This window comes from Triticum dicoccoides, chromosome 2A (assembly GCF_002162155.2).
Source record: "Triticum dicoccoides isolate Atlit2015 ecotype Zavitan chromosome 2A, WEW_v2.0, whole genome shotgun sequence".
NCBI classification, from domain to species: Eukaryota; Viridiplantae; Streptophyta; class Magnoliopsida; order Poales; family Poaceae; genus Triticum; species Triticum dicoccoides.
The window spans coordinates 767,421,913-767,445,319 of NC_041382.1; the positions used below are offsets into that span (position 1 = coordinate 767,421,913).

The 23,407-nt window shown below is 45.4% G+C and overlaps 1 protein-coding gene and 1 long non-coding RNA gene across 2 annotated transcripts; both read right to left on the reverse strand.

Moving 5' to 3' along the window:
- Window positions 1–7,967: 7,967 nt before the first annotated feature.
- Window positions 7,968–9,011, reverse strand: LOC119352390. Its single transcript, XR_005170165.1, has 3 exons — window positions 8,906–9,011; window positions 8,718–8,787; window positions 7,968–8,625 (listed from the first exon to the last, which is right to left on the reverse strand). It is a non-coding gene; the product is annotated as an uncharacterized LOC119352390 (long non-coding RNA).
- Window positions 9,012–9,619: 608 nt separating this feature from the next.
- On the reverse strand, window positions 9,620–12,523 carry LOC119352391 (fructan 6-exohydrolase-like). The gene is made up of 4 exons (XM_037619044.1): window positions 12,318–12,523; window positions 12,105–12,179; window positions 11,971–11,979; window positions 9,620–10,765 (listed from the first exon to the last, which is right to left on the reverse strand). Exons 1-4 carry the CDS (start codon window positions 12,490–12,492, stop codon window positions 9,783–9,785), a joined length of 1,242 nt encoding a protein of 413 aa, XP_037474941.1. The 5' UTR covers window positions 12,493–12,523; the 3' UTR covers window positions 9,620–9,782.
- Between the last annotated feature and the right edge of the window lie 10,884 nt (window positions 12,524–23,407).

Below are 23,407 nucleotides of genomic sequence, written 5' to 3' on the forward strand. Positions count from 1 at the left end.
AAGACCAAACTCGTAACTCAAATATTTGTCTCCGCGATCAGATCGCAGAAACTTTATTTTCTTGTTACGATGATTTTTCCACTTCACTCTGAAATTCTTTGAACCTTTCAACTATTTCAGACTTATGTTTCATCAAGTAGATATACCCATATCTGCTCAAATCATCTTGTGAAGGTCAGAAAACAACGATGCTTGCCACGAGCAACAGCACTCATTGGATCGCATACATCGGTATGTATTATTTCCAACAAGTCAGTAACTCGTTCCATTGTTCCGAAGAACGGAGTTTTAGTCATCTTGCCCAAAAGGCACGGTTCGCAAGCATCAAATGATTCATAACCAAGTGATTCCGAAAATCCATCTTTATGGAGTTTCTTCATGCGCTTTACACCGATATGACCCAAACGGCAATGCCACAAATAAGTTGCACTATCATTATTAACTTTGCATCTTTTGGCATCAATATTATGAATATGTGTATCACTACGATCGAGATCCAATGAACCATTTTCATTGGGTGTGTAACCATATAAGGTTTTATTCATGTAAATAGAACAACAGTTTATTCTCTTACTTAAATGAATAACCGTACAGCTCGACGATGTCTCCCACGCCTTGATCCAGCAAGGAGAGAGGGAGAGGTTGAGGAAGACTCCATCCAGCAGCAGCACAACGGTGTGGTGGTGATGGAGGAGCGTGGCAATCCTGCAGGGCTTCGCCAAGCACCTACGGGAGAGGAGGAGGTGTCACGGGAGGGAGGGAGGCACCAAGGGCTCAGGTATGGATGCCCTCCCTCCCCTCCACTATATATAGGGGCAGGGGAGAGGGGGGAGGCGCAGCCTTGCCCCTTCCTCCAAGGAAGGGGTGCGGCCAAGAGGGGGGGAGGAGTCCATCCTCCCCAAGGCACCTCGGAGGTGCCTTCCCCCTTTAGGACTCTCCCCTTTTTCCTATATCTTGGCGCATGGGCCTCTAGGGGCTGGTGCCCTTGGCCCATGTAGGCCAAGGCGCACCCCCTACAGCCCATGTGGCCCCCCGGGGCAGGTGCCCCACCCGGTGGGCCCCCAGGACCCTTCCGGTGGTCCCGGTACAATACCGAGACGTTCTCCGGTCAATAACCAACAGCGGGATCTGGATACCCATGTTGGCTCCCACATGTTCCACGATGATCTCATCGGATGAACCACGATGTCAAGGAGTCAATCGATCCCGTATACAATTCCCTTTGTCTAGCGGTATGGTACTTGCTCGAGATTCGATCGTCGGTATACCGATACCTTGTTCAATCTCGTTACCGGCAAGTCTCTTTACTCGTTCCGTAACACATCATCCCGTGATCAACCCCTTTGTCACATTGTGCACATTATGATGATGTCCTACCGAGTGGGCCCAGAGATACCTCTCCGTTTACACGGAGTGACAAATCCCAATCTCGATTCGTGCCAACCCAACAGACACTTTCAGAGATACCCGTAGTGTACCTTTATAGCCACCCAGTTACGTTGTGACGTTTGGCACACCCAAAGCACTCCTACGGTATCCGGGAGTTGCACAATCTCATGGTCTAAGGAAATGATACTTGACATTAGAAAAGCTTTAGCATACGAACTACATGATCTTGTGCTAGGCTTAGGATTGGGTCTTGTCCATCACATCATTCTCCTAATGATGTGATCCCGTTATCAACGACATCCAATGTCCATGGTCAGGAAACCGTAACCATCTATTGATTAACGAGCTAGTCAACTAGAGGCTTACTAGGGACATGGTGCTGTCTATGTATCCACACATGTATCTGAGTTTCCTATCAATACAATTCTAGCATGGATAATAAACGATTATCATGAACAAGGAAATATAATAATAATCAATTTATTATTGCCTCTAGGGCATATTTCCAACAGCAACAACAAAGTAGAGGACGTCTAACTTGTTTTTGTAGGGCATGTTGTGATGTGATATGGCCAAGACATGATGCTAAATTTTATTGTATGAGATGATCATGTTTTGTAACCAAGTTATCGGCAACTGGCAGGAGCCATATGGTTGTCGCTTTATTGTATGCAATGCAATCGCGATGTAATGCTTTACTTTATCACTAAGCGGTAGCGATAGTCGTGCAAGCATAAGATTGGCGAGACGACAACGATGCTACGATGGAGATCAAGGTGTCGCGCCGGTGACGATGGTGATCACGACGGTGCTTCGGAGATGGAGATCACAAGCACAAGATGATGATGGCCATATCATATCACTTATATTGATTGCATGTGATGTTTATCTTTTATGCATCTTATCTTGCTTTGATTGACGGTAGCATTATAAGATGATCTCTCACTAAATTATCAAGAAGTGTTCTCCCTGAGTATGCACCGTTGCGAAAGTTCTTCGTGCTGAGACACCACGTGATGATCGGGTGTGATAGGTTCTACGTTCAAATACAACGGCTGCAAAACAGTTGCACACGCGGAATACTTAGGTTATACTTGACGAGCCAAGCATATACAGATATGGCCTCGGAACACGGAGACCGAAATGTCGAGCGTGAATCATATAGTAGATATGATCAACATAGTAATGTTCACCGATGAAACTACTCCATCTCACGTGATGATCGGACATGATTTAGTTGATTTGGATCACGTGATCACTTAGAAGATTAGAGGGATGTCTATCTAAGTGGGAGTTCTTAAGTAATATGATTAAATTGAACTTAAATTTATCATGAACTTAGTCCTGGTAGTATTAGCATATCTATGTTGTAGATCAACAGCTCGCGTTGTTGCTTTCATATGTTTATTTTATGTTCCTAGAGAAAATTGTGTTGAAAGATGTTAGTAGCAATGATGCAGATTGGATCCGTGATCTGAGGTTTATCCTCATTGCTGCACAGAAGAATTATGTCGTTGATGCACCGCTAGGTGACAGACCAACTGCAGGAGCAGATGCAGACGTTATGAATGTTTGGCTAGCTCAATATGATGACTACTTGATAGTTTAAGTGCACCATGCTTAACGGCTTAGAATCGGGACTTCAAAGACGTTTTGAACGTCATGGACCATATGAGATGTTCCAGGAGTTGAAGTTAATATTTCAAGCAAATACCCGAGTTGAGAGATATGAAGTCTCCAACAAGTTCTATAGCTAAAAGATGGAGGAGGATCGCTCAACTAGTGAGCATGTGCTCAGATTGTCTGGATACTACAATCGCTTGAATCAAGTGGGAGTTAATCTTCCTGATAAGATAGTGATTGACAGAATTCTCTAGTCACCATCACCAAGTTAGTAGAACTTCGTGATGAACTATAATATGCAAGGGATAACGGAAAAAACTCCCAAGCTCTTCGTGATGCTGAAATCAACGAAGGCAGAAATCAAGAAAAACATCAAGTGTTGATGGTTGACAAGATCACTAGTTTCAAGAAAAAGGGCAGAGGGAAGAAGGGGAACTTCAAGAAGAACAGCAAGCAAGTTGCTGCTCAAGTGAAGAAGCCCAAGTCTGGTCCTAAGCCTGAGACTAAGTGCTTCTACTGCAAAGGGACTGGTCACTGGAAGCGGAACTACCCCAAGTGATTGGCGGATAAGAAGGATGGCAAAGTGAACATAAGTATATTTGATATACATGTTATTGATGTGTACTTTACTAGTGTTTATAGCAAACCCTCAGTATTTGATACTAGTTCAGTTGCTAAGATTAGTAACTCGAAATGGGAGTTGCAGAATAAACAGAGACTAGTTAAGGTTGAAGTGACGATGTGTGTTGGAAGTGGTTCCAAGATTGATATGATCATCATCGCACACTCCATATAATTTCGGGATTAGTGTTGAACCTAAATAAGTGTTATTTGGTGTTTGCGTTGAGCATGAATATGATTTGATCATGTTTATTGTAATACGGTTATTCATTTAAGTAAGAGAATAAATTGTTGTTCTGTTTACATGAATAAAACCTTATATGGTTACACACCCAATGAAAATAGTTCGTTGGATCTCGATCATAGTGATACACATAATCATAATATTGAAACCAAAGGATGCAAAGTTAATAATGATAGTGCAATTTATTTGTACCATGCCGTTTAGGTCATATTGGTGTAAAGCGCATGAAGAAACTCCATGCTGATGGGCTTTTGGAATCACTTGATTATGAATCAGTTGATGCTTGCGAACCATGCCTCATGGGCAAGATGACTAAAACTCTGTTCTTCGGAACAATGGAGCGAGCAACAGATTTGTTGGAAATCATACATACTGATGTATGTGGTCCGATGAACATTGAGGCTCGCGACAGGTATCATTATTTTCTGATCTTCACAGATGATTTGAGCAGATATGAGTATATCTACTTGGTGAAGCATAAGTCTGAAACATTTGAAAAGTTCAAAGAATTTCAGAGTGAAGTGGAGAATCATCGTAACAAAAATGAAAGTTTCTACGATATGATCGCAGAAGTAAAATATTTGAGTTACGAGTTTGGTCTTCAATTAAAACAATGTGGAATAGTTTCACAAACTCATGCCACCTGGAACACCACAGCATAATGGTGTGTCCGAATGTCATAACCGTACTTTATTAGATATGGTGCGATCTATGATGTCTCTTACCGATCTACCACTATCGTTTTGGGGTTATGCATTAAAGACAGCTGTATTCACGTTAAAAGGGCACCATCAAAATCCGTTGAGACGACGCCTTATGAACTGTGGTTTGGCAAGAAACCAAAGTTGTCGTTTCTGAAAGTTTGGGGCTGCGATGCTTATGTGAAAAAGCTTCAACCTGATAAGCTCGAACCCAAATCGGAGAAATGTGTCTTCATAGGATATCCAAAGGAAACTATTGGATACACCTTCTATCACAGATCCGAAGGCAAGACTTTTGTTGCTAAATTCGGAAACTTTCTGAAGAAGGAGTTTCTCTCGAAAGAAGTGAGTGGGAGGAAAGTAGAACTTGATGAGGTAACTGTACCTGCTCCCTTATTGGAAAGTAGTTCATCACAGAAATCTGTTACTGTGACTACTACACCAATTAGTGAGGAAGCTAATGATGATGATCATGTAACTTCAGATCAAGTTACTACCGAATCTCGTAGGTAAACCAGAGTGAGATCCGCACCAGAGTGGTATGGTAATCCAGTTCTGGAAGTCATGCTATTAGATCATGATGAACCTACGAACTATGAAGAAGCGATGGAAAGCCCAGATTCCGCAAAATGGCTTGAAGCCATGAAATCTGAGATGGGATCCATGTATGAGAACAAAGTATGGACTTTGGTTGACTTGCCCGTTGATCGGCAAGCAATTGAGAATAAATTGATCTTCAAGAGGAAGACGGACGCTGATAGTAGTATTACTATCTACAAAGCTAGAATTGTCGCAAAAGGTTTTCGACAAGTTCAAGGTGTTGACTACGATGAGAGTTTCTCACTCGTATCTATGCTTGAGTCTGTCCGAATCATGTTAGTAATTGCCGCATTTTATGAAATCTGGCAAATGGATAAACAAAACTGCATTCCTTAATGGATTTATTAAAGAAGAGTTGTATATGATGCAACCAGAAGGTTTTGTCAATCCAAAAAGTGCTAACAAAATGTGCAAACTCCAGCGATCCATCTGTGGACTGGTGCAAGCATTTCAGAGTTGGAATATACACTTTGATGAGTTGATCAAAGCATATAGTTTTATACAGACTTGCGGTGAAGCCTGTATTTATGAGAAAGTGAGTGGGAGCACTACAACATTTCTGATAAGTATATGTGAATGACATATTGTTGATCGGAAATAATGTAGAATTATTCTGTAAAGCATAAAGGACTGTTTGAAAGGAGTTTTTCAAAGAAAGACTTCGGTGAAGCTGCTTACATATTGAGCTTCAAGATCTATAGAGATAGATCAAGACACTTGATAAGTTTTTTTCAATAAGTACATACCTTGACAAAATTTTCAAATAGTTCAAAATGGAGCAGTCAAAGAAAGAGTTCTTGCCTGTATTACAAGGTGTGAAGTTGAGTAAGACTCAAAATCCGACCACGGCGGAAGATAGAAAGAAAATGAAAGTCATTCCCTATGCCTTGGCCATAGGTTCTATAAAGTATGTCATGTTGTATACCAGATCAATTGTATACCCCGCACTGATTGGCATGGGAGTACAATAGTGATCTAGGAGTAGATCACTGGACAGCGGTCAAAATTATCCTTAGTGGAATAAGGATATGTTTCTCAATTATGGAGGTGACAAAAAGGTTTGCCGTAAAGGGTTACGTCGATGCAAGTTTTGACACTGATCTGGATGACTCTAAGTCTCGATCTAGATACATATTGAAAGTGGGAGCAATTAGCTAGAGTAGCTCCGTGCAGAGCATTGTAGACATAGAAAATTGCAAAATACATAACGGATCTGAATGTGAAAGACCGTTGACTAAGATTCTCTCACAAGCAAAACATGATCACACCTTAGTACTCTTTGGGTGTTAATCACATAGCGCTGTGAACTAGATTACCGAATCTAGTAAACCCTTTGGGTGTTGGTCACATGACGATGTGAACTATGGGTGTTAATCACATGATGATGTGAAATATCGATGTTAATCACATGGTGATGTGATCTAGATTATTGACTCTAGTGCAAGTGGGAGACTGAAGGAAATATGCCCTAGAGGCAATAATAAAGTTATTATTTATTTCCTTATATCATGATAAATTTTTATTATTCATGCTAGAATTGTATTAACCGGAAACATAATACATGTGTGAATACATAGACAAACATAGTGTCACTAGTATGCCTCTACTTGACTAGCTCGTTAATCAAAGATGGTTATGTTTCCTAACCATGGACAAAAGAGTTGTTATTTGATTAACGAGATCACATCATTAGATGAATGATCTGATTGACATGACCCATTCCATTAGCTTAGCACCCGATCGTTTAGTATGTTGCTATTGCTTTCTTCATGACTTATACATGTTCCTATGACTATGAGATTATGCAACTCCCGTTTGCCGGAGGAACACTTTGGGTGCTACCAAACGTCACAACGTAAATGGGTGATTATAAAGGAGCATTACAGGTGTCTCCAAAGGTAGATGTTGGGTTGGCGTATTTCGAGATTAGGATTTGTCACTCCGATTGTCGGAGAGGTATCTCTGGGCCCTCTCGGTAATGACATCACATAAGCCTTGCAAGCATTGCAACTAATAAGTTAGTTGTGAGATGATGTATTACGAAACAAGTAAAGAGACTTGCCGGTAACGAGATTGAACTAGGTATTGGATACCGACGATCGAATCTCGGGCAAGTAACATACCGATGACAAAGGGAACAACGTATGATCGTTATGCGGTCTGACCGATAAAGATCTTCGTAGAATATGTAGGAGCCAATATGGGCATCCAGGTCCCGCTATTGGTTATTGACCGGAGACGTGTCTCGGTCATGTCTACATTGTTCTCGAACCGTAGGGTCCGCATGCTTAACGTTACAATAGTCTCTCCTTGTTTGCTCAAGTACCTACAAAATGTCATATAATTAGTTGACCACTCCACATAGAACAAAATGATCAAAAAGCACATAGACACTTCAAAAGCTTAAACACGTACCTAATAACCACGGCCATTTGTTCTTTCACCGATATATCACGACACTCATCAATAAGGACAGAGAAAAGACAATCACCCATCTCTTCTTTGATTGCTTTGGTGACCGCATTTGCACAATGGGAAATAAGGATTTTTTGAATTTTTCCGGAAGTCATTTGGGCATTCTTAGGGCATAGCTCATCAAATGCAACCTTCACTTCTGGAATTCTTTCTTTCACCCAATCAAGTAGCTCCAAAAAATTCCCCTTGTTCAAAGAAGAACTGGATTCATCGTGTCCACGAAATGGTTCACCTTGCAATGCTAGATAACTTACAATGGCCAAAGATGTATCCACACGAGTTTCATACTTGACTAGTGAACCTTTGTTGTAAGTTGTAACTTTACTTTTCACACTTGCCCTTTGATTTTTAAAATCATCACATGCTGTTTTTGAAATATTGTGGATGCTACATGGCCCACCAACATGTTTACGGAATGCTACAACCGCATTTTTCCAACAGTCAAAACCCAATTTGGAGAAAACATCATGCCCAAATTTATCATCCATTCGGACATGCTTAAAAAGATAACAATAGAAGCAATATGCCTTACGCTTATCCACACTATATTCCAACCACTCAAAATCCTTATATCATTGTGGCCGGAAGCATCTTCCATCTCTATTTGGGGGGAAAGTGCAACTAGTTGGTCACCCATTCGGATATAAGCAAATCTAACATCATCTCTAATGTTGGGGGCAAAACTATCAAGTGGAATGCGAAGGCCTGGATCACCATTTATGTAATCTTCACTAAAAATAGTTATACCTTCAACCCCGTGAACTTCAACATTCTCTTCTACTATAGCTTCGACCGAATCTGCAGTTTGTTCTTCTACTTGTTCGGTTGGCATCAAATTTTCATGCTCTTCTTCCATGGAAGTCACTTGATCTTGATGATTGACATTTGCTGAAATATTGACACTTTCGCGGGTGCTTGGATTTGTTTGTGAGTTGCTGCCACTACCAAGCACTTCAAAATACTTTTTCAAATCTGCAATGAGAAGATTAATATATCACTAAAATATGGTTGAATTTAAGGCTGTTCAAAATTGCTACAAAATTTTCAGAAAAATGAGAAATTACCTCTTCCTCTTTTCTTTGGATTTACTAGTCCCTTTCCCTTTCCTTCCATCTTCTAGCAATCTAGACAAAACTGAGCCGGTTGGGCATCTTATTAGTCACTGCCTTTCTGTCCATGAAGAATTGACACTTAGACAGAAGAAAAAACGCTACTGCCCATCAAAGTTCAGAGTTTGGTCAGTTGGTCTCACCTGAATCCCAAACCCCGACTGTGGCCGTCGCCTGCTGGAGCCGCCGTTGAAGCCACCGCGCCACTGGAGTGGCCGCCGGAGCTGCTAGTGAAGCCGTCGCCGGAGCCGTCGCTTGCTGCTGCCGTCGCTCGCTGCGACGCTGGAGCCGCCACCCTCCAAGGCTCCAAGCCCCCAGCTTTCCGCCGCCCGCGCCCGCCTGGTGCCCTGGTCCTCGCGACCTCGCGCCCGCCAGGTAAGCCGCCGCCGCCGCCGCCGCGCTAGGCGCTAGCTAGGTTTGGGTCTCGGGCAGGGAAGGAGCGTGCCCTGGTCGTTCGTTTTCTTTTTTTTAGGTGGGTGGGACGTGGGGTCGTGGACTTGTGGGCAGAGGGCGCTCGAGGCCACCGCTGGCTCTGCCTGGGCCTGGCTGTGGTCGAGGCAGAACTGGGCCGAGTGAAAGATACATATATATATATATATATATTTTTTTTGCCAATAATCAAGGTATGGCAGGTGCCATACCTCGCCCACCGGAGTGCTCCGCCACTGCTGACATCGCACGATTAAAATCCTACCCATGGCTCACGCGGGTGTGTGCTCGGAAGCCATAAAAACAGGTTCAAAAACATTTATTTAGGTTTTTATATTATAATTTGATTCATTATATATAGGACTAAAATATGCCGAATCCCCCCACCCACCCCCCCCTAATAATATGAAATTACTATTTTTTTCCAAGCTAAATTATAAGTGGACCTCTACTAACCCCTTTTTTTGTGGACGGACCTTTACTAACCCTGGGCCAACTTAATTACTCCCTCCTCCGTAGACTAATATAAAAGCATTTAGATCATTAAAATAATGCCCTAAACACTCTTATATTAGTTTATAGAGGGATTACTTACCACAGAATGTATGCATCATAATAAAAAGTCTCAAGTAGATAATGAGCATGATCAGTTAGTTGATCGGAAATCGATTGCACCTGAAGGCCGGACCAGCCTCTGGCGATGTCGTCGTCCTCGCTGCCGGACTCGTTCACCCACGCCCACAGCACACGTCGGTTCTTGCGCGCGTCGAAGAAGGACTTGGATGCGTACACGTGGCCGTAGTCGAAGCGGCGCCACGTTCGGCAGTCCTCGATGATGCGCTCGCCGTCCACCTCCGGCGTGAAGGTGTCTGCCACGTTGTCGTACCGCCCAACCGCGTAGTAGTCCTCGGTCGTGTTCATCACGCTCAGCTTCAGCACGTGCCTCACGGCACCGCTCGCCGTACCGGCCGCGTAGTCGAGGCGTCCCTCCTCCATGCCGGGCTCCGCCACTGGAAACAGGTCTGGGCACTCGACCATGCCGGCGGCGCGCGATGTGTACAACGGTGAGGCGTTCCGCTCCCAATGCCGGAAGTCCTTGCTTCGGTAGACGAGCGTGGAGGCAATGCCCGTGTTGTTGCTGCCGACCTGGGCCGCGACGAGGATGCGCCACATGCCATCGCTGCCTACCCATGCGGTGCTAGGGTCGCGGAACTGGTTGAAGAGGACGTCAGCCGGGTGCGGGATGACAGGGTTGTAGGCGGGCTTCACCCACTCGCGGAGCAGCGGGTCTGCGGGGTTCTTGGCGAAGGCGATGTTCTGCACCTGCACGCGGTCGGCGTCACCGCCGGTGTAGAGCATGGCTGGGACGCCCCCGGGGAGGATTGTGGCCGAGCCTGACCAACAACCATTGGCGTCAAAGGGGGCGGTAGGGTCAATCGCAGTGTCGAGGGCGGCCCAGTTCACGAGGTCCTGGGAGACCGAATGCCCCCAAGAAAGGTTGCCCTTGCCCCATGTCGCACCCAGCGGGTTGTACTGGTAGAAGAGATGGTACACTCCGTTGTGGTACATCGGCCCTGTAGGTACATGCAACGAAAATGATTAGAGAAATTTCTATAGCATTGTGTCATTGTGTACGGCTCTTTCAAAGAACATGAAACCACGTGTCCATGTGTTAGCCCGTAGGTGCAGTGCAGTTTCGAGGACGAAAGCTAAATTGGTTGCTGCAGGCTGTTTTTCTTTTCTTGACCATGTACTTTATCTTCTTCTATATTAAGTTTACATGTATAGTTCTCATGCATGGATAGAAAGAAACATGGAATTCAGCTTGTTTTCGAAAATAAGCATCCTACTGACCCAATGGATCATTTTTAGTTTTTCTTTGCGAGAACATTTATAGTTTCTTTTCATTGGCTTATTAGCTGCTCCACTAGAGCTATTAGCAGAGACCAAAAGTGCAAAGGCCGTTGCCGCAAGGGGTTGAGCTATACTGAAGAAAGTGGTGCATGGATGGGCACCAACAATGTTGATTGTTGAAGAACGGACAGTTACGCATGCGTGAAAGCAAAAGCAGCGTGCAACACTAGGCAAGCCGACATGCAACGTCCGCATCCGATTCCAAATAAGCCACATGAACTAATCAAATCAAGCACTAGGCTACTAGCTACAGTTAACTCCAATTGTGAAAGTAGTTTGCTACTGTACACATCAGTGCTGTCCTATGCGGATTGGCTTGTTTGCATATGCACGAATCTTTCTCCTCTTGCAACAGAACGAGCGACAACTCTAGGTATTTAGCGATCATTGATCAATGTTTACATGCAGCTCACGCATGGTCCAGGGAGAGATGTGGCGTGTGAGTGCATACTTTCTGTTTGTGTGCATGCGTGTGATTAGGAGTTGGAGACAAAATTAATTGGAGTGTATTGATAAATACTAAATTACTGAAAAAATATATACAGAATTTCATATTACGTAATATAATTATTACATAAAAAAATGTTGTCATATGGCTTTTGAGAATATAACCGTTAGGAAATATAACCGTAATCTAGCAACTACTCGCTCCATTTCTAAATATAAGACCTTTTAAAAAAATTAGTATAGATTACATATGGATGTATATAGACGCATTCTAGAGTGTAGATTTACTCATTTTTCTTCATGTTGGAATCACTAAAAAGGCTTATATTTAGAAACGGATGGAGTAGCAAGCGAGCACACTTTACTCATCGGACAAAAAGAGCAATAATATAGAACTTGGAGAACAGGGCGTACGTACCATTCGGACCTGCATGCTCCGCCCCATCAGCCCAAGCAGCAATTGGCCGGACATGTACAACACACACAAAGGATCAGATAAGCTAGCTGAACTCATTCGTCAAAAGCAACCAGCTAAATTGAGTTGTTACGTACCGTTCTGCCAGTTCTTGGCGGGCTGGAAATGGCAGCCTGTCCTACTGCTCCCGCCATGGCGGACTGCCACGCTCTCTGCTTCGGGGAGCCGGAGAGAGGACATGGCAGAGGTGGAAGGCGACGAAGCATACGGCGACATGGAGCAACACAAAGGATCAGATTAGCTAGATAAAGTCATTCATCAAAAGCGACCAGCTAAATGTTCCTACGTACCGTTCTGCCAGGGCTTGGCTGGCTGGAAGTGGTAGGCCGTCCTGCTGGCTCCGCCATGGCGGGCCGCCACGCTCTCTGCTTCGGGGAGCCGGCGGAGAGAGGAGGTCGGAGAGAGGAGAAGGCAGAGGTGGAACGCGACGACGCAAGCGGCAAGAGGGAGTCTGGCTCTGGCCATGGCCACCCACGGTGGGGAGGACGAGGGCGGGTTCGTGCTTCTAGTGCCTCTACTCTACACCTCGGAGTCGCCCAATTTATAGTACGCTAGGACTGGTGGCACGCCAAGTTCCGGACGTGTAATAATGAACCGTCCGTCTTGTTGGCTGAGCCGGCACGCGATGGGTACATTCACGAGAATAATTTTCTCCTCGAGGGGCAGGTACGGCACTTGTCTCCATCCATATCTACGTTCATTCACGAATGCATTCCATCATCTCGTCGCCGGCCCCTCCAATAGCTGCATGGCCATGGTCTAGCGTTATCGTGAAGCTTTGGTGCAGGAAGCGTCACATCACATATAACCTGCGTACGATTCTGGATCTAGATGTTGACAGCAGAGGCAGAGCTATTAAAATCAGTGGTGGGTCTAGTGATGCAGATACTCACAAGGCTTCTTCTTATATCATGCTTAATCATGCCATCACAAGTTCATAACATTGTGCAGTAAGCATGCTGTTATACTTGGCTGACGAATGATGGTAGACATGAGGCATGTGAAGACCTGATGTATGTGTCGGGACATCGTCAAAGATGACATTTTGCGGGTTATACACCTCTTCCACTCCTTACATGTGGCAAACCTTCATTGGCTAAACTCCGTATATGTTGTGCCATTGCCCAAGAAAGAGAGGGCGGAAGGGATCTCCCACTATAGGCCAATTAGTCTCATCCATGTGATTGCAAAAATTCTTGCGAAGATTCTGCCCATCCGGCTTGACCCCCATATGGACTCGCGCTTGCGCCCAACGTTCAAAGTGCTTTCATCAAGGGAATAATCATTCATGATAACTTCATGTATGTAGTAATGTGTAGCTCTTATTTCACCATTTGGAAGCCGTTTTGGCCATTGAAACTTGCAAAACAGCACAATAGGCATGTTGCAGGTTGAAATAGGGGTTGTTTGACACTGTCACCAAGCTGAGGGGGCTCCCTGGAAAGCTATTTATTTAGGCCCGTTCACCTAGCTCGAGAATAGACAGAGAATTGAGCTTTGATGTTCTTGTGTGAGCTTCAGGGTTAGGGAGAGAAATGAGGCAATTTGATTTACAAATCCAGCCAAAATCTGACTGCTAAAATTGGGGATTTGGAACCTCCCCTCCTTGTTGGCTTCCACCTCGTACCAGATTCAGCTCTATAGTGAAGATTGCTCGCTGCCGCCCGTGGTTTTTCCCCGTAAGGGGTTCCCACGTAAATCCTTATGTCCCCCCTTGATTTGGTGTTTCTCTTGTCATATTGGTTGCTGCTAAAGTGCTTGCCTACTATTGGTGCCTATTGCTCAAGTTTGGTATGGTTTCTTTGTGTTGACATTGGAGGCACGACATAGATGTGTTCCTTGATATGTTGGTGATTATATTGTGGTATTGATGTTGTAGTGAGCTTATCTTGCAAGTATATTGTCGTGGTAAACATTGGATAACTTGGTGCTTGTGGATTTCATGATATGGGCAATCTGATTTCCTACATGCACACAGGCGTTTGCTGAAATGCTTGTGAATAACTACCTTACTGTTTTGGTCGCCTCCGCTGCCCCTCTACGCTAACAAGTGGCATCAGAGCCAGGTTATATCAAGGGCGCTTTTACATGTTGTTTGTGTGGAAGATGTCAACTTTGGAAGTAAGCAAGTTTGATGGCAATGGTGATTTTCAGTTATGGCAAGTGAAGATACATTTAGTTCGAGTTGACAAGGGACTTGACACAGTCTTGGAAGATGGTGAGGAAAATATGTCAAATGATGAGATGAAAAGGCTAGACAAGAAGGCATTGGCAATTCTCCGTTTCAATCTTGCCGGTAATGTTTTGGGGCAAGTTTGTGGGGGAGAAGACTGCTTTCCCATTGTGGAAGAAATTGGAAGCTCTCTATTTCACTACAAAATTTGCTCTCTTTTACGATATTTCACTTGTGTCACATAAAACCATTTTTCGCCACGCAAAATGCCACGGTGACGTTTTTCGGCCATCACCCCCACCTTCACCGTAGTTGTAGGTGCAACAAACCTCGGTGTATGTTGTCCAGACCATACACAGGCACGGAGGCAAGGTTGCAACGACAAGACAAGACCAAGCTAAGGAGGTAGCTCTTTGAGGAATCAAAGGGCGGATCAAGAAGACCAAGACAAGCCAAATGAGCTACATATCACTAAGGAAAAACCTCCCTTATCGGGCAGGCGAGCCCGGTCAGGTCGAGGCCGCACCGAAGATAAGTCTCAAGACTCCCCCGGCAGGCTTGCTGGAGACGCTGAGGGCGAATCACCCTGCCAAGGCACCGCACAGCGACTCAAGCCACTTAGCAGTGTGATGTCGAGCCCCCAAGTGATTAAGTGGCTGTCGTCTGGCACGTGGCAGCCATTTGGGGAGAAGATTCACCCTGCATGACACCCGTCCAGAGGCGTGTCAGGCAGACAGGGTGAGACACGACTGAAGTGGAGCGGCAAGGCTTGCCGGGCTATATCCACGACGTGACACTAAGTAGTGCATTTAATGCGCCTTGTCAAGTCTGCAGAGTTAGGTACGATAGCATTGTTGTTATCTAATCAGTGCGTAATGACTGATTTGCCACTTTGGTAACCCCTTAGCCTATAAAAGGAGGGTCATGGCGACCTAAAATAGGATTCGGACCATTGTACACTCTTACGCGTGTAGCTGCTCTCCCCAAGGCGACCTTGCCGGACTTGAGCATTGCGCGTTCGTCACGGCCCTCCATCCAATCCACCAAAGCAGGAGTAGGATTTTACGCTTCGCAGCGACCCGAACCTGGGTAAAAACCACCGCGTCACCATTGTCGTGCTGCCCCTGCAGCATCCGCTCTTTGTGCAACGTGCCCCTCCCCCGGGCCGAACCACAAAGGGGCCAATGGCTCCATGGGTGATCGTGTTCCGCCACGACATCTTTGGCGCGCCAGGTAGGGGGAGGCGTTTGCGTGTACCCGAGGTTGTAAGTAGCGCGTCAATCCGCAACATCGTCTTCTTCATCGATGGTTTCAATATCCATGGCGCCCAAAAAAAAGTTAAGCGCTATAGCTCACCCATCCACCTCAAAGGTCCCCTCGAATATGGCCACTGATGCCGTGGGGGCTACAGGGGCGCATGGGGATGTGGACGCCACGGGGAACGTGACCGGCGTAGGCGGCGCCATCACCGTTCCTCATGCGGCCGAAGCAGGAGCAAGAGGCGCCGGAGGAGGACAACATCAACAGCACCCTAGCGGCCATGCTCCACAAGATGCGGGTGGGGAGAATACTCAATCTCCGCCTCTCCACCGCACCGAAGGACGCAACCATAGCGATGTCACTCGCTCTGGTGCGAATCGCAACCCTCTAGCTGCCCCTGTCACGGGTGCAGCTCCGGGCGCGCGTCTTCCCCAGGGCGAGTTAACCTAGATGATGCGCCGAATGGGGTCGTCAATCCCCAAGCACATCCATCTCGTCGCGACGCCACTCTGGTGACCAGCTCGCAGCGGCGAGAACACGACGCCACCACTACCGGCACCGTCAGAAGTCGGGCGACATCATGATCTGCATCATCATCCATGCCAAGCACCGCTTCGGAAGCAATGGCGCGGGCCCATCTCCTGTTGATATTCCCGCCAGCAGCCAAATGGATGAGTGGAGAGCCACCATTCAGAGCCTGATTGCTTTCGCTTAGGCAGGAGGATCACAGCGGGCAGGCCCGCAATGGCCTCCACAGGCAGCGACAATGGCCCGAGCCGCTAGCCATACCGAAGGGGCCACTCCTTTGGTGCAGTCCCCCCCACGACAGCCAGCGTAGGGGCCGCAGCTAGAGCCACACGACCAAGAATCCAATGGTGTGTCGATGGCTTCGTCTAATCCTCGAGCCCTTTGAGACCAGCGGTAGGTCCTGGAAGACAGACGGAGGGAAGACGCACGCGTCACCATAGAACGACGCCGCGAAAACCGCCGCCAGTCTGATAGGCGCAATGGCTCTGACGTCGACGAGCCCGTGCCCGATAGACAGATACCTGCCTTTCAAGGTTGGGTGCCCCGCCTTCACTAGTGAGCTACGTCAAGTCCGTTGGCCATCTGCCCGTATGTTCAAGCCAGAGATACCAAAAAAGTACGACAGAAGATTGAACCCGACAGAGTTCTTAAGCATTTACAACATCGCCGTTCAAGACGCTGGAGGAAGAGATGAGAAGGTATTCACCAACTACTTACCTTTGGCACTCAAGTCGAACGTGAGGTCGTGGTTGATGCGCTTGCCGGAGAATTCCATCTCGACTTGGGCTGACCTATGTAATGAGTTTGTTGGCGCCTCCACGGACGGACATCAAGAACCAGGACGGCCTAGCGACTTGCAGCTCCTCCCACAAAAGGAAGGAGAGAGTTTATGGAAGTATATGCAAAGATTCATCCGGATGCACAAGAACATTCTATACATCCACCCAGCAGTTGTGATTGCTGCATTCCAGTCCAACGTATGCAACCGCAAGATACGTTCCAAGATGAGCATCCGGTTGCCCAAGACTGTGAATGAGTCGTACACCTTGGAAGATAAGTGTGCCCAAGCAAAGGAGGGGAGGCGACTCCCCGGAGAGGAAGATGGCATCGACGTTGACTCAGAAGACGACGATGATGCCACCGATCAGAAGAAGAAGAATAAGGAACGCAACAAGAAGCGCAAGGAGAAATCAATACTGGCTGTCGAGGGATCTGGCATTCCTAGTACCGGCAAGAAGGCCAAGACCGAAGCTCCTGGCAAGGAAGTTGCCGCATGCACTGATTGCCGGGAAGCTGCAGCGACCGAGAAGGCTGGGAAGGCTGACGGGCTGTACTGCAAAATCCATCGGACCAAGGGCCATGATCTCCAAGAGTGTCATCAAGTTGAGCAACTCGTCAAGAAACAAAAGGCTGAGTACAAGAAGCGTGACAAGGAAAGAGACCAAGATGACATTGGTGGGAAGGGCCGAGGTGGCAGAGGAGGCCGCCCCGGCAAAGTCCCTCAGCATCAATGGAAACCTGCTAGAGACCATGAGAAGAAGGAACATGATGACGGGAGCGATGAGGGGGATGAAGAGGAAACCAGCGAACAGGAGTTTCAGAAGGCCACTGATGCCCTGTGCATTAACGGAGGTGCATCTTTGCACTCCTCTTACCACCAGCTTAAACAGTGGGCGCGTGAGGTCAATGCTGTGGAGCCAGCGGCAGATTCTCAGAAACCACTCAAGTGGTCCCGCACGCCCATCATCTTTGACGAAGAGGATCACCCTGACCGCACCACTACGGTAGGGTGCTTGCCGTTGTTGGTTTCACCAACGATCCGCAACCTCAAAATCACAAAGATGTTGGTTGACGGCGGGGCCGGGTTGAATCTGATTTCTCCCAAGGTCATCAACAAGCTGCAGATAACAGAAGAAGAGCTCAAGGTTACTGGCACCTTTCAAGGGACCAACCCCGGCGGGAGTCGTCCAAAGGGGAAGATCACACTGTCGGTGACATTTGGAGGAGAATTGAACTACCGGACTGAGAAGGTTGTGTTCGGCGTGGTCGAGCTTCCATTGCCGTACAATGAGATACTTGGACGACCTGGCAAAGTTCATGGCGACATCCCACTATGCCTACAACACCTTGAAGATGCTTGGACCAATGGGTGTTATTTCTATCCCGTCGGACAAGAAAGACGCAATTATATGCGTGCCGAGGCCGCGGAAGTCGCAGTCCCCGCCAAGGAAAACAAGCAAGGATACCGGCAAGGAATCCGGGAAGCGCGCCTCTCCAGAGTGCGGCGCGCCTGTCGATGACTTGCCGGAAAGTTCCAATAGCAAGAGATCAAAGGTTGATGCGCTTGCTGTGAAGAAGGTCCCGACTCCCGACAGTGCTGGTTGGCGATGATGGTACATTCACTATCAGCTCCACCCTTGTCGACAAATAAAAAAGCATGTTTGTTGTTTTCCTGTAGGCGAATGTCGATGTGTTTGCTTGACAACCATCTGACATCCCCGGTGTTCCCAGGAAGGTAATCGAGCATCACGCGAGTGCACATTGGAGGAAAAGAACCGCCGTGATGCCCTCTGACATTCGCCTCCTCCAGCCGCTGACCTCGCCCTTTCGACGAGGCGCTGGACCGGTCGGAACGTCGAGGTTGCGTGGGATGACCCTGCGGACTCCCACGTACACGCGCTCGCATCCGCCGTCTTTGCTTCTCTTCCCAGCCTGCTTCTGATCCTCTTCCGTAGCTCCATGTCTTCATCGACCAAGCAAGCAGCAGCAGCGGTGTAGCTAGAATATGCAAGTCCTCATGTACGAGAGTGACCCATCTAGCACCTTTCCCTACACAAATGTGTATTTTATTTCTAGGGCATGGATGTTGCAGCCCCCGGAGGCGGACATCGTGTCTTTCGGGGCAACACCAAAACAGGGATTTTTAAGAGGCCTTTTACGGTATATTCGAGTAAATATTAGCCATTCATTCAGCAGATTCAAAGGCGTGGATTCATCAATACTACCAGAGAATCGGAGTAGTATTTTCTAGTAAAGGGGCAAAATGGACAGATATGCGAAACAAATCCCACACAGGCCAGGGTATGTTCGGTATTCAGGAGATGTAACTAATTCACTGTTCTCTCTCTCCTGCACCGCACGCAGCGCCGCACCTGCGCTATGGGCCTATGGTTACCCGGCCGCCGCAGATCGTCGCCTCTGTCCCCCCTACTAGCGCGCCGTTGAGCTGCCGCCTTGTGGCCTCCCACGCGAGCAGCCTGATTGCCTGCCGCCGGGTCACGGGGAAGCTGCAGAGAAGAGAAAGAGTTGCACGCTGGTTCTTGTGGAAGAGAGTTCGGCCGCCGTCGGCCTAGTTGCCTCCGGCCACGTCATCTCGGCCGCCTCTAACCTCCGTGAGCAGGTGCTGACGAGCTCCATGTTCGAGCTGCTGACTAACCAGAGCAAATTACTATAATATTGAAACTAAGGTCACGGTGGAGATTACTAGTCCCTGGAATGCCACATGATCCTGGAATGTATCTGAAAACTTGAAACCTGGAATGGTTGGGAATATCATTTCGGATGCCTTATGTAACCTACCTACTAATAAAGCGGCTATTGCTTCTGGTCGTCCGTCATTAAAATTACCCTTCAAGTTAGTAAAAATTACCCACCAATGCCACCCATAAGTGAAAAAACGATTCAAATATTCGGACCAAATATCGCCGCCCCGTTCATTGTTTTATAGAGATGCGACGAGTACATGTAACAGGGTGGTTGGCCGATCGCTCCTCTATCGACCAGACCAGGGTTCGATCCCCCGTTTTGCAATTTTTATCTATTTTTATCTTTCTTTTCTCACGCATGTGTGGGACTTCACTGCCCTGTTTTTTATTCATTTTACTTTTTTTTCTCATTCTGTTTTCTTTCTTCTTTTCTCTTTAAATTAATTTGGGATTTGAATATTTTAAAAGTTGCGCTTTTTCAAAAAAAACAATCTTTGAGAAATCATAAAATATATGTGAATTCAAAAATGTTTAGAAAATCATAAAAATTTTGCAGATTAAAAAAATGTTGGTGGTTTTGCAAAACTGTTCGCAAAATTATAAATAAATCATGATTTAGAAAAAATGGTCGGCAAATAAAATCATGTTCATGATTTTAAAAAAATGACCGTGTATTCAAAACATATTCTGGAATCTGAAAAAAATGTTCATGACATTTTAGAAAATGTTCACAAAAATAAAAATAAATATTTGTTCCATAATTTTAAAAAAATTCATCGGTTCTAAAAATGTTTGTTGGGTCAAAAATTGTTAATGAATTCGAAACCGGTTCATACATTTAAATTCTTTTGTAAAGAAAACTAATCTTTATCATTTTTCGAGAAAATCAAAAATTTCAAAAAAAAATTGTTTGTCTATTCGAAAAATTGTTCACTGATTCAAAAGTATTTTATGTCTAGGATTTGATTAGTTTTTCGAAAGTCTTTATATGTCTTGGCGTTGGGAGCATTTCGTGGTCAATGAGATTTGTTTTTAAAGTTTTAAACGTTCCCTTGCGCAACAAAATGACACGTGTGGCATGCACCGGCGAACTCATAGCCTTGGGATTTACCGCGTCGAATGCATTGTGATCACGTGGACATCGCGGCCATCATCGGCTAGGGTAAAAAAATGGCAACATGATGAGCCACTATGTTAAAATAGAGTACACTCATATATCAGGATATTGAGTCATACTTATTTAGTTAGCCATAATTTTTTGTCTCCCGTTGCAACGCACGGGCATATTTGCTAGTGTAACCTAATCACTTGAGTAATAATTAAGATTCTCCTATTTCGTTCAAAATACAGACCCCAATTCAGTATCTGCAGTTCATGTTTGACCCCTATATTCTCACCATAACCAGGCTGCTATTATTACCCATGAAGAAGCTAAGGTAGCCATCTTCCAGAAATTCAGTATTGTGCCTCGACTATGTCAAACGGAGTAGAAATATTCAGATCGTACATAATTAGTTCACCCTCTTCATCTCTATAATCCAATATCGCACCCAGCTTCGATGAAGATGTCAGCCCTCGTTTGGATGAGCGGGTGTGGAGAGAGGATGGAGATGGATGGGGAACGGGATGGCATGGGCAGATTAAGTTGTCTCTGGAGGGCGGAACGCCAAGACGAGGTCGCCGGCGGCGGAGGAAGAGAAGACGTGAGGTGAGAGAGGGGAACGGGATAGGCGATCAAGTGATTATTCACGATAACGCCTCATACTGCTAACTGGACCACATTACCCTCGAGAAAATAAAAATAAAATAAAAAATATGTAATCACAATACCGAAAAAGCCCATGCAATCAACCGCTGATCCGATCCTATACGACTCGGCTGTGGCAGTAGTAAAATGTACCGTAAAATCTCTCATTTTTAAGTGTCTATTTTCTTTGTACTTATGAAAGAACACTGAACTTCTTCAAAGCACCTCCTCTTCCCAGTAGACCAGTTCCAACTATGCAAGAATGCCTCGAGAAAAGCCCGGCAAAGATAGTTGTATACCGTGAACCTTGCTTCCAATCTCTACTTGGGGTATAAAGATATCAAATTATTCTTCCAGTGCCTACATTCATACTTATACTTCATATCGATACTTATTTTCTATCAAATGTTGGTAAGCAACCAACATACAACTAAATGTCCCCTTCAAAACAAAATTATTTAAATGGGCAAACATAATGTTGGATGATCCATTGTTGGTTGATGAATATCCTCATTTCGTAATGCGAGCAGCTAATTGCTATTATTTTGGCGGGGATATTACTCTTTCTTCACTTACTATTGTAGCTGGATTCTTGCCCAATTTATTAACGCATTGATAAAACTTATAAATTTGTCATTATTGTTTGATATTCAGTTTGCTATGCCGTGTTGCAACGCCAAGCTTCAAGAAATATTTTTTGTGTTCGATCATACACATAGCAATGTATGTATATATGCAACGTTGCATCTGATAACAATGCAAGTCCCATTGCATGTTGTATATTTTGTTTCTTTGATAAATTACATAGTTTCACAAGTTCACATATGACAACAAAGCTAGCATACATTGGGTTTAATTATTATTGTGTTAAAGCTGAAGTGTGGAGCCTTAGCACTTAACTTCTTGCCACACTTGTAGAGTTGGGCCTGTTTGGTTGGAGGCCATACAGGCAGCTCCTTGCCCATGCAGCAATCTCAGCCTCAGGCTTGAGAAATCCAACGCCTGAGATTCCTGCCTGTGTCAGGCAGCTTTCTCAGGAAACAAACCAAACAGCCCCAAAAAGCCCATTTTTCGTCCGATGCCAGAGACCTACTCATTTTGTTCTACCATTTCTTATCGCAGGATGATTTGAGTCGACGGCTGAGACAGCAGATGATCCTTGCTGCCAAGGTTCCGCAATCACAACCCAAGTGGTGGATGGAACCATCGTTTGAGAAAATGTGGGAGCATTCGTCGCATGAGATAAATGGAGGGGTGTCTCAAATCTTGACCTATGTGAGACGTTGATGACTCAATTTATGCAATGGTGATGGAAGCTGCTAACTATTTTTATTGAAATTTCTTTATTTTGTACCCATTGCAATAAGGAAAAACAACATTCGCATGCACTCAATCACGATGACGGACGGCGTCCACCTTGGGTTTAGCAGCAGTCAAACAACAACATACGCCGGCTTCCTGGCAATGAGATCCCTTGGTGTAACCCGCGCCGGCACACCAATCCTTGCACTTGGATTTGGTGCAACCATCTTCAAGCCCGCTGCAGTATTCTACACAAAAAGATTAAATTAATTAGCGTATTAATTACTCCAACACATCTTCATTTCATCAGTTCAACTGCAAACATAGATGCAGAGATTTGTTTTAGGTATATACACAATAGGGGAAAAAGATGTTAACCTTTTGGATCAGCATCACAAGACGACATCACAGTTGCTATCACCAACACGAGGGCCGCCATGCATACAATACTTGCATTTCTCTTAATAATCGCCATGACAAGATACAATGCTAGCTGACTGATATCCTCTCTTCTTTTTGCTGTGTCACCTGATCTGCCAAATGTGTTGACGAGCAACTCATTTTGCTAGCATTTATATAGGGGCGAACATGCTACCGATCCTAAGTTTTATGGTGGTAATTAAATACGATCCTAATATTATGATGGAATTAATGAATTGATTTATGCATATCCTTGGATAGATGTACTACATACTCATCGCCTCGCTCAATTGTATGGTGTGAATTGATTCGTTCCCTTTTTTGGCGCGTCAGGTCTATCTATGAAATATCCAGTAAAAAAAAGGTCTATCTATGCAATATCCAGTAAAAAATAGCTCTATCTATGCAATATCCAGTAAAGATTTGAAGATCTATCGTACAGTATAAGAAAAAGATCTATTCAAG